The sequence below is a fragment of the Diabrotica undecimpunctata genome, chromosome 1 (genome assembly GCF_040954645.1).
Source record: "Diabrotica undecimpunctata isolate CICGRU chromosome 1, icDiaUnde3, whole genome shotgun sequence".
NCBI lineage: Eukaryota > Metazoa > Arthropoda > Insecta > Coleoptera > Chrysomelidae > Diabrotica > Diabrotica undecimpunctata.
This window is the reverse complement of record NC_092803.1, coordinates 20,627,964-20,640,505: the sequence shown is the minus strand read 5'-3', so window position 1 is coordinate 20,640,505 and position 12,542 is coordinate 20,627,964. Positions and strand designations below refer to the sequence as shown.

The 12,542-nt window shown below is 33.8% G+C and overlaps 1 protein-coding gene and 1 pseudogene across 1 annotated transcript; one reads left to right on the top strand and one right to left on the bottom strand.

Annotated features, from left to right (window-relative positions):
* Positions 1–1,077: 1,077 nt before the first annotated feature.
* LOC140446084 (2-oxoisovalerate dehydrogenase subunit alpha, mitochondrial-like) lies at positions 1,078–9,503 on the bottom strand. The gene is made up of 6 exons (XM_072538613.1): positions 9,215–9,503; positions 5,867–6,110; positions 4,338–4,613; positions 3,558–3,894; positions 3,215–3,481; positions 1,078–1,173 (listed from the first exon to the last, which is right to left on the bottom strand). Exons 1-6 carry the CDS (start codon positions 9,296–9,298, stop codon positions 1,095–1,097), a joined length of 1,287 nt encoding a protein of 428 aa, XP_072394714.1. The 5' UTR covers positions 9,299–9,503; the 3' UTR covers positions 1,078–1,094.
* Positions 9,504–10,057: 554 nt separating this feature from the next.
* On the top strand, positions 10,058–12,253 carry LOC140446076 (uncharacterized; annotated as a pseudogene).
* The last annotated feature ends 289 nt before the right edge of the window (positions 12,254–12,542 follow it).

The window sequence follows — 12,542 nt, the reverse complement described above, 5'->3', positions numbered from 1 at the left end:
GATGATACTCTCTATACTAAGCATATTAAAAGCAAGGAAGCAGCACGAAAAATTAGAGATCAATACAGGAGGATGCAAAGGACCAAGAAAGTGTTTTGGCAATACAATTAGATCTCCAAGCCGTTCTGAACACACCAAAAGGAGCTAGTGGACCATTCTTCTACGTCAGAAAGTTGGCTATATACAACCTTACCATTTACAATCTTAAAGATGCCAGTGTTACCTGTTGTGTCTGACCCTAGCAGTGGCAATAAAAAATATAACCACTTACCCTTCAAAAAAGCCATTTGGTTTAAGTACCTGTCAACTCATCCAGATGCTGTATTCATGAGGACGGATTACTCAGATGACGCACCTTCTGTGCAGTACATTACAAAACGGATGAAAAACAAACGGGGAGACCTTCTTCTAATAATTCTCCAATACAACCTTACAAATCGAGCTTCCCAATTGCTACCAAAAAACTAAAAGACCTTCAAAACGTTTGTAAGGATATTCAAATACCACCGTGTTTACCATGATTTCTACACAAATCTTCCCTCTGATGACAGTGTACGCGATGCCCTTCCAGCGCCAGATGCCTCTGAAGAATCTGGGAGCGAATCATAACAACTAAACCAATAATCTTCTAAATTTTAAAGTAAAATTACAAAATAGTTTAGCATTTCATTAAATTTTGTTCAATCTTGAAGTTCTCTATTCTGTTCACCCACCTCATGAGCAAACCAATCAATAAGTGATATATAAGTACATTCTCCTTTAACACAAATGCAGATTCGCTATTTTTTATAGCCTAACATTCTAACAGTAGTAACTTAGGTAAACTAACGAATGTGACTTTTTCAGTAACTATGGTTACTTAGTCTATTTTCATTATTAACCTTTTTTATTCATTTTTTTAAGGTTTCCAGATCAGATGTGTAAGGACAAATAACATAACAAGCAGCTTTTTAGTCGAAGCCCAAAGTGTTTTTTAGCTCTTCTGAAAAGTAGCGAATATGCACATTCGTTACTTTACCAATTTGGTCACGATTACAATCTTTTAGGTAATTTTTAGTAATAAAAGAAAAACTGTAGTTGTTTTATTTTACAATTTATTTCGATTCAAAGTTGTCAAGGGGATAGTGTTGCTTGTAGGTCCTCAGGTGTTGTGCCATTTCAGTCTTTTGTTTCCTAAAATTATAAATATATAAAAACATTATTACATACATGTTATGTTAAATTTATGTAAAAGAATGTTGAAAATTCATTACCACTCTTTTTATTTTAATTAATTTTTTATTTAATTAATCGTAGGATAGAGTCGTAATATATTAAATATTGCAAGATAATCTAGAAAAAACAAAGTTCCTGCAACCCCCTAAATATCACAACTGGATATAATGTATATTATGATACGACAATAAACAACTTTATTAAAAACGTCTAGAGTTCTACATTACTTTCACACTCACGTTGTTCATATTTTTCGGTTCTGTAATGAAATTTTTTTACTTGCTTTACAGCATTTTCGAAGAAAAGTTATTTCCACTAGAAATATTTTTTAATTGTGGCCGTAATAGTTATATAAACGTAAAACTTTAAATCCGTGAGATTCTTGGCGATGGTGTCTATAAAAAATTCAAGTTTAAATCGAATAACTTTAAAAGTTCTACCAACTGTTTTTTGTATAATTACTATTAGTCCAGTCGTCAGAGAGTTGAGCTCTAAAAATCATACGAACAAGCTGAATTTTGCGTAGAATATTAATTTTGGGACCCTAAAAAGGTGTACAAAAGTTTACCACTTTTCCCCCCGGGCCTCCCCCCAAAAGTCCCCTCGCAGGGGGATAAAAACACAAAAAATCGATTTACCAAGAATCTTTACACCATAGAAAAAAATGTTTCAAATAAAAAATGTAGCTGATATAATCGCGCCACGTTTATTCATTTAACCCCTGTATAAAATTTAAGTTTATTTGAGACAAAATACAAAAACTGCATACGAAAACTGAACTCTTTACCTTTAAAACGCATCTTGATTTTGTCTGTAGGTTACTTGAATAAAAAGATATCGAATTTTTACCGTCGAGGTGACACCAATTTTATTGAACATTGATTTCGCGCGCGCATAACTGGCATGCAAAATTGACTGTCGCTTCAAGCATTGTTTCTAACAGAACGGTTCATTCCACACAAAAAATGCTTATAAACATTTTTGTTTAAAATTATCTTAGCTACATTTTTGATTTGAAACATTTTTTTCTATGCTGTACAGACTCTTGGTAAATCGATTTTTTTTGCGTTTTTACCCCCTGCGAGGGGGGTTTTAAGGGGAAACCCGGGGGTAAAAGTGGTAAACTGTTTTTGCATCTTTTTTGTGGTCCCAAAATTAATATTCTCGGTAAAATTCAGCCTGTTCGTATAATTTATAGAGGTTCATTGGCATTTTCGCCTCTGACGACTGAAATAGATATATTTGATTTTTATCTCACCAACTAAGAATGATACGGGACGTAATCTAAAAGTTCTAAAACTGCCTACTACGCCAATACGAGTTTTGCTTTTGTCGAGGTTTGCTATTAATGTACTCTTAAACCACTTTTAAAAAAGAATACTTTATATATCCTGATGGTAGTTTAAACTACTATCATATACATCCTTCGCAAACAACAAGAGAGCTACTTCTACCCAGCGTCACTCTTTAGCGCAATATACAATACAATTTTTTTTCCTCGAATGGAGGAGCGTCCACATTACATTTTAAATTTCTATCAGTCCACCATTTTTTTTTATTATTTCGTGTCTTCATATATCACAGTCTTCTAATATTATTTTTGATCTCTTTGTATAGTGTATGTTAGTTAATTTCTTTTTATTTTGTAAAATCTGCTTCTTTGTAATACCAAAGACTTGTTGTTATATCCGATTGACTGCGGCGCTTTCGATCCGACTCGCGACTGGACGATATATTTTTTTTATTTAGGTAGATAATAGAGAAGTTTCCGAATCCGGCTGAAATCGAATTTGCCGATAGCTCGCCAGAATAGTCCACTACGCTACCGAGACAGTATTTGTTGATTGAACATTGTTGTCAAATCTCTTGAGAAAATGATCGTAAACTTAAAATATATTTTGCACATAAGGGCTGCTACATGTCGAGACATGTAATGTAACACTCAAAATTGGAACAAAGACAAAAGGAACTATGATTGTTATTAAAACAATATACTTACTTTAAGTGAGCGGGAATATATTTGTACACGTCATCGAACATAATATCCCACTTGGGTTTTATTTTCTGTTCTCCAACCTTAAAAGCCTCCATAACATTCTTCCTAGCTGCGTCTAACCATTCTTTATCCTGCTTATCATCCCACAGTCCTTTGTTATTTAAGTAATACTTCAGTTTATCTGTAGGATAGTCATTTTTGGCCCACAGCTCCACTTCTTTTGGGTCTCTATAGGCAGTACTGTCATCGGAAGTCGTGTGATGACCTACCCTGCAAAAGCACAACAGACAAATCTAACCTATACATAATAGACGGAAGTACGGCTGTTTTAGAAATTAATACATACCTATAAGTCATAGCTTCTATAAGAACTGGTTTGCTTTCCTTCAGAGCATACTCTTTCGCCATCTTGGTCACGTTGTACATAGCCAAAACATCATTACCATCCACTCTTAGTGTATTAATTCCATATCCTGGACCTCTAGCTGCAATTCCATCTCCTTGGTACTGTTCCTCAACTGGAGTCGAGATAGCATAACCATTGTTTCTACAAATAAATATGACAGGGCAGTTTAAAGTAGCAGCGAAATTAAAAGCTGCATGCGCATCTCCTTCTGATGCTCCCCCGTCACCGAAGTAGCATGCTACAACTCTGTTTTTTCCTCTAAGAGCGTACGCAGAACCTGAAAACAAAGAGTTGTGTTGTTTAAAACGTAGTATAGATTTAAAAACAAATAATATGGATTAGAAAAACAGACAGACTAATAAACACCACAGCTAACTTAAGTTTATTTCTGTTTCTACTGTGATAAAATTTATAAGAACTGAAGTTTTAAATGAAATAATGTTTTAAAACATAAAAAATAAAATGTTTATATTAAATTAATATTAAGATGAAAACAGTGTCCTCCAATGTTAATGGATGACACAAGAAACAGCGACAGTCTCAATAACCCGAATAATAAGATACTGAAATGGAGGAGGAAGAGCATCAGCGTGCAACTAAATAGCTATTAATAAGTAAATTCTATTCCTATAGGACAGCTTGTAGATTTTAATATTTAATTTATTTATCACTTTTAATTTATTTTACTGTTTTATTAACCATTAAAAATATTATTTTTACCTGCAGCCTGTGGAATTTGGGTACTCAAAGGACTGGAAATTGTTACAAAATTCAGCTCTTTGCTTCCATAATGTACAGGCATCTGTTTTCCCTGTCCAGGATCATCGATATTACCGTAACACTGATCTACGAACTGTTGCAGAGAATACCCTCTCCACATCAACACCCCCACTTCTCTGTATTGTCCGTAAACTACGTCACTGGTATCTAAAGCTGCCGCGCTGCCAACCTGGGTAGCTTCCTCCCCGTAATTGGTCAGGTAGAAAGATATCCGTCCTAAAAATTTAAGTACTCAATTTTAATATCAGAAACAGTAAACACAGAGATTAGTAAAAATTATCGAGCATCGAATGACCCGACAGAATTCTTGGATGTAATAAAAGGATATGAGAAGAAGAACACCTACTGATCCCAAATTTAGCATTTTTTTTACATCAGAAACAATCTACAGTCCATCCGATGGATGTTAGCACAACATGACATACATACAACATATATGACATTATTTTACATCGCAAAATAATGTTACCAGCCGCATCAATTTGATTTTCCAAAATAGTTGTTATTAACGGGTCTATTATTTCTCTAAGCAGAATTAAGTAGAGCTCACCAGTTAGATGTTCCTCACTTTCTCGGGATACTGTGTATGACCTTCCTAAAAATGTCGCGGATTTTCATCACTCTAGTAGCGACAATTGTGCGTGTTAACATGTCCATTAAAAAAAGAAACGTACACTTATGCAAATATTTTGGTCTGCAATTATTAAATCCGTCATTGTTTCGCAAAATTCATTCCTTCTGTCGAAATCATCATCAAAAAGCTGTTGAAGAATTTGCATTTTATACGGGTGAAATTTATGTAACTTTAGTGCTTTTCTTAGTTACGTGAGACATTGCTATTTATAGCTTGCTGCAATGTGAAGTGATATGGAGAGTTCTGCAGTAAAGGTGCCTAAAACTTCTATTTGTGCTGCTTCATCCAAAATACAGTGATCATTTCTTTTTTTGCTAGCAATACTACTTCACGGGTTCTGAACTCAATCCTTAATATCTTTACGGTTTTACTAGATTTTTCCAAAAGTATTAAAAAGAAACATATAATGCGTGTGGTATTTTTGAAAGGGTAGTTGAACGACCTTTAAAACGAGATATCACTGAACCCCTCCTTCTATTAAAGATTTTGGGAGTTGTGTCCGCCCCCACTAGAGGGTTAATGTTATTTAGCTGAAAACTGGTGTACAAAAAGTGGACATCAGAAATAAATTTGATCTGTTTTTGCATATTTTGCATATTTTCTATAGAGAACAAATTATAGAGGGTGATACCTTATCAAATTTACATACTGAGTATCCAAGAACGTTCTCAAACTGGTGGAGAAAGTGTACATATACGGGAGTTGAAATAACGTTAAATTATATAAATGAAGACGAAGGGAAGAGTTTGAAAAGAGGGTAGAAATCTTACGCCCTATGTGACCCCTATGATATAGATATACTCAAAAGATAGTAGGGAAAGACGATAGTACCTACCTTGTCTTTGGGCTTCGTATAATACTTTGTCCAATGCACCTAGTAGCGTCATGTCTTTGTACATCTTTACCAGAATGTTATCGGGCAACTTTGGATCATTTTCGGGGTTGACAATATTCCCCTGTCTATCCAGGACTCTGTAAACTGGAATGGGTTTGTAGGAATGAGATCCAGTGAATTCCAGGTTCTCCGTCCATGTTGTTTTGGCTCCGGGAAAAAGAGGTCCTTCAGTAGAATATTGTCTCTATAAAGGTAAAAAAAATTTAAAAAATAAAAATACCACCAAGTTGTTTTATTATTGTAGGTACCTTGTTTCCTTCTACAAACTTTCTGTCAAATTTTCGCTTTTGTATTTACGTGGTTTATTATTCTTTTCATACCATACGACTTGTGCAAGCCTATATTTTAAACAAAGGCTGGTTGCAGTTTAATTTTTTTGTTTTTCTAGTAGACCTTTCTACACTTGCGATCTTAGAGATCTGTTGACCGTGACATTTTTTGCAATTTTTGAGGCAATAACAACTCTCAAAATTTTTAACAATATTATGAATTGACTGTATCCAGGAAATTAGTCTCCCTTCAAAAATCTACAGAAAATCAGAAAATAAATCTGCACATAATATCCAGAATTACTACCATAAAAGCATTTTATTATTTGAGCTTTCTCTGCGGTCGAATAAACAGACATGTTGTTTACAAAAATAAATTAAAAATCTACGCTGTTATCGCTTTAAATAACCACTGTATACTACATACTCTGCTGCAGTAGTATACCAGCAGAGTCTGTTTTGTTTATGTCCATCTTCAAATAAGTAGTAGTGTATTTTAAAGATTATAATGGAAAGAAAGACAGAGACTGTAAATTCTGACAGCAGTCATGAAAATACTATGCAGAACTTAAACGTGGGATCTAAGAAGAGAAAAAGAAGTAGTGGAAGGTTATGTGATGTTATGAAGCAATTGATGTTAGGATCACACGAAATAGAGCCAGATTGTAAGTGCTGCCGGTACAAATGCTTTCAAAAGATTGGAATTTTGGAAAGAAATACCATTATTAAAGAATTTAATAGAATGTCAAGCAGAGATGAGCAGAACAGTTACTTGACTAATCTTGTATCCATGACTTTAATAAAGAACCGCTGACCACGAAAAAATGATGCCAAGTTTCGCGATAAAGCATATTTTTATAAAGTAAGAGTTCAGCGTCCGGTTGATAACCTTCTTCTTCTTAACATGCCATACACCAAAGTGCGTAGGCGACTATCTCATTACTAGAATTCTGTTCTTGGCGGCGTGACACAGCTCGCCTGTATTGTGTATTCCTGTCCATTCTTTAATATTCCTTAACCAGGATAATTGTTTGCGGCCGGCTCCTCTCCTACCTTCGATCTTCCCTTGTAGGATTAACTGTGGTATTTCATATTTTGCTCCTCTCAATATGTGCCCAAGGTAACCAATCTTGCGTTTTTTAATTAATTCAAAGAGTTCTCTTTCCACGCCGGCTCTCTTAAGGACGTCATCGTTTCGAACTCTATCCACCCAAGGTATGCGATATGTTGATAACCATAGTAACTGTATTGAAGTGTCAGTTTGCATGAGAGCTTTTGTTTCATTACATGGCATTACTGGACGTCGTCTACAAACGATTCAGGAGTCTCTAAAGAAAACTGGTAATAAATATAATACCTTATAGAGGTAATAAATTCTTATTTATACCCACTTTTCTTCATTATTTTGTCTTTCAGATTCGTTGACAATTAGTTTGGAAAAGTGGAAGGACTTACAACACTTTAAGCAGTTTCGTGGTAATGCTGCCAAACATTTTTTCGATAGCAGCGCTCACAACACAACGGGACAAAGGACAATAGCTAGTCTTGTAAAGAAGAAAGAGGCTTCAAAAACATGTGCTAAGAAAAAATAATATAAAAAAGACAATTATTGCTATGTTTAGTAGCTACATAATTGTTTTTTCGACTTGCATTCTTTTGGTTATTGCTTTAATGACATACACCGTTTTTGTCATTTTTTTGTGCATTTTCGATCAAATCATCAAAAATAAAAAAATTAAAAAAAAACAACAGTCTATGAATATTTTTATCGTTTTCACTGATAAACTATGCACCCGTTGAAAAACAGTTTGACAACATTTATATTAGAACATTTTAAAATTAGTCTTTGAACTTAAAAATAAATTAACTTTTATACAAAATGAATAAAAGTGACCTTCATCGTTTTTGCCGTGTAGACTTCAATTGTTTTTCTTATTTTTATATTATTATTTGTAACCAATGTTAGAACAGGTACCTTTTGTGTTATTTTTCTTAAATACATTACCCCATTGACTATTTCACTTTACCCAACCATGCGGGGCAAAGTGGAAAAAAAGACAATGCCTGACAAACCCACGCATAATAAAAAATTTGCCATGCAAAGTAATAAGATATGTTTATACAAAATTTTATTTCGAAAAATTGTAAAATTTACTTAATTTCAAAGTTTAGCTATTTCAGTTTACCCCACTTTCCCCCACATTTGAAAAAATTATAGTGGATTAGAGAAAATACTCACCCAATAAAATTTTATCACATTAAATAATGGCTAATGATTTTTAATTGTTTTTTAAAGTGTTGAATTGAAGGTTCAATTTAAAATGGATTGTTGAAAATATGATTACTGACTCGTGATTGGTTAGATAAAGGCACGTGTAAAATTGGCATTTTTAAATATCTACAGTATGAAAACTTAAGGGTTTAGAAGTATTAATTTTTTTTTTGTAATTTAAACTTTATTATTGTTGTTCTCACTGTACTCTCACTGTTGTAAAGAACCGCATATTCGATCTTAAAATATACGGAGAGCTATTAAAATGTTGAGAACCGATATTATTGAGATTTACTTGTAGTAAACGATGCATTTTAATTGCACCTTGTACAATTAGCAGTCAAGTTACATTTATTCGCAACCTTCCTCAATTTTTTGTCGTACTGTAGTTTGCAGATGTTGACATGCATCAATTGAAGTAATTTATGTTTCTTACGCTTATACCTATTAAAACGCACTGTACTGTATCAACAGTCCTAATTTCGGCGCGAAATAAAAAACATTTTGAAATTAATTGTTCGGTCTAAAAATATGGTTTATGAAAATTATAGTAGATTTGAGGATTACTGTAAAGGCATGATATTACATAGTAAAAAATGAGTGTAATTATAGTATGTTTACTATAATTATAGTATGATTGCTAGCCTTGATTAAGTCACAAGGGTGCCGCAAATAAAAGTGGGTATTGTACTAAAACATGAGCTAAGTTTAAACTTTTTTGTAGACATTCTTTCTCTAAATACTTACCCCAACTATATCCACTCTGTGTTGAAATCTTCTTACCAGGGTTTTCCCGAACGACAGTAAACTTCTATTCACAACCATTTTCATAAACACACAATGTAGTTTTCGTTTATCACAAATTTAGATAAGAATTATGTATATATGTTAACTTAGCCTTGACACTTGTTTTGTAATATAACTTTTTGACGTTGCTAGTGGTAAGGAGAAAGTATGTATAAATAAATATCTCTTCGAAAAGGGTATTTACGGCGATTTGTAATGATAATTACAGGTTCATTGTAGATAGATTTTTATCAGTTAACTTAAGTCGCACTGTAGTATTTATGTAGTAGTAACATACAGATGGGTTTATGAGTATTTATTTATGGGTTACTAGAATTTGAAGCAGGTAGAACAGTTATTAAAGCTTATTGAATATTTTACATTCCGGTTTATACTAAATAAGTTATAGACGAAGAAGCGTTCATACAGGTATACGGATTAACATTTTACCCTACATATTTTCTTCGGAAGTCTTCAACGAATGTTATTTTTGTACATTTCAAAAAAAATTTCAACTAGTCTAACCATATTGTATCATTCGCACTTACTTCTTAAGGGAATGTGTAAAAGTCTCTTATTTTTAATTAAAGTAGCCTAAATTTTTAATCAAGTAGTAAGTAAATAAAATAATTACTTAGGAGCATTTGACCGTAAAGTAATCATCGCATGAAATGTATGACCTTATCGATACTGTCTATACGTGTGCCCACATAAAGTTAACCCATACGAATTCTATCCGCCAGTAATCGGTTTCTGGACATCACAGAATATTTTAGGCATCAATTTGACCAGTTTGGATTTGGACGGTGTTTGTGAATATAGTAGTTGTGCCCATACACTGTATAGGGTGATGGGGGGCAACTGGACCCAGGGGGTGTCTGGGCCATTCCTTTTTCATTATTAAAAGGTAAATGTTTTTAAGTTTCTTGCTGTTGACTATACTGCAAGAATGTGCCTTCCCCTCCAAAACATTAATTCTAACCTTCATAGTACTTTTGATTGCTGTGAGAAGTCCAATTTAAATTCGCAGTTATTTTTTATGAAATCAACGTGGGGTGCTTGTGATTTACATTATTGTTTTGATTATCAAGGTTTTTACCATGTATATTAGTGTAAAACTGTTGATTAATATTATTAACAATGTTTAAATTAGTTTTGCATGATTATTTTATTAGTTTTGAGGTTAGAATGGTTGGTCCAGTTACCCCAAGAGCTTTTGCTCTTTCGGGGTAACTGGGACCCATATCGGGAGTAAGTAGGCCAGAGCCTGGTCCAGTTTTACCTCAGGACCTAAAATTTTTTTCCATCCTTTACTTTTTCAAAGCCTAGGTTATATCAGATTGTTTTTGTTTCAGAAAATGGTACGAACGTATATAAGAAAAACTCAGAAAGGTGCTGGCTCTTCATATACCACGGAAGACCTTGATAGGGCAATTGGGGATATTAGAAATAGCATCAAGACGACACGGGGTGCATCATTATTTTACGATATTCCACGATCTACACTGAAGCATCGAGTTAAAGGAACGCGTGGGACTGGATTGACTTCAAAAGAAGGTTACGGTGATGGAGGAGTTCAGTCATATTTGTCGTCTCTTGAAGAAAAAGAAATTGCAGATTGCATAAGAATTATGTACAAAAATGGGTTTGGCCTATCCAGAGAGGAAGTATTAGACTTAGTACAATTTTATATAAGACAGGATAATATCAAGAGTAGATTTAAAGACCAGAGACCAGGCCCTGACTGGTTTAGATCATTGAACATGTTAGATGCGATTAGGTCATCTATAATTTTTTTGAAGTACATATTAACAAAAACTGTGGAAGAACTAAACCTTAAGGGGAAACCAGAACAGATATTTAATTGCGACGAGACTTCATTTTGCCATGACCGTAGTAAAACAAAGGTCATTGGTGCAATTGGTACAAAAAGCATACGGAAGACTAGTTCGTCTGGCCTAGAAAACACATCTGTTTTGTTGTGTTGTTCTGCTGATGGTCAAATGATACCTCTTCTCTGTGTATTTAAAGGTAAATACGTAATGGATAATTGGATTAATGAGAATACAATATCCCAAACTGCAGTTTCTACAACGTCTCGAGGTTGGATGGAAACTACTTTGTTTTTTAATTAGTTTAGAGATATTTTTTACCTAATATTACAAAGGAGAAAACATTTTTATTAATTTGTGATGGCCATGCTACCTATGTGTCCACAGATTTGATTAAGTTAGCAAAAAAAAACGAAAATACTATTAAGAAGTTACCTCCACACACGACACATTTATTACAACCATAAGATGTGTCAGTCTTTAAAGGTATCAAAAATAGTTGGGACAAGGCACTTGGGACTGCCACGTGGCAGAGGAAAATCCCTGCAAAAAAATTCCTAAAGAAATATTTGTACAAATGATAACCAAGTTATCACATGAAATACCTAGTATTAATATTATTAACGGATTTAAAGCCACAGGAATTTATGATGCCGATAAACAAGGTCCTAACAGAGATGCAATTCCTACATCAATATTCAAAAAAGATGATTTGCTTAGGTATAAAAATAATCTTCCCAATCCCACTACAGTACACTTGGAAGCACCTGTTTCTTTGAACGTCCAACACTCAGTAACTATCCCTTCCTCAGCCACAGTACAATCAGAAGACAGTAGGCCTACATCTTCAGCAGCACTACAACCAGATGCGAGTCCTGTTATAGCCACTGGAAATCAAGAAGACTACAATTATTCAAATGTAGGGCAACAAGCATCCCATCCATACTTCTTCAGATACGGTACAATCAGATGTCTCGAACGCCTTAATCCAAACAGAACAGCCAGAAACCTCTGTCTCTATCTTTGCAATGGTTGAAAGAACAAAAGGACTTTTTTTACAAACACGTAAATCATTTGAGGAATTGTTGTTAGAAATTATGAAAAAAGATAAAAGACCACAGAATTCAGGGAAGAAACGAGAAAGACTGGTCACTAACTATGAAACTATCACCTGCAATGATTACCTAATAAAAAAATAAGAGAAAAAAAAATAAAAGAAATTGAAAAAAAAAATATATGAAAAGAAAGGTAAACTAAGTAGGCCTACACTAAGCTTTTTTAATCTCAAGAAAAAGAACAGTTTTGTTCTACAATATTGTAGAAGAAAATGAAAGGTATTTAGATAGCGAGAAGAAATTTGAAATGTTCTGTAATAATATTGATGAGCAGACCTGTGGAAATTTTCAGCAAACCATAGAAAGAAGAGTATTTTCCAGGAAAAATCTTAAGCTTTACAA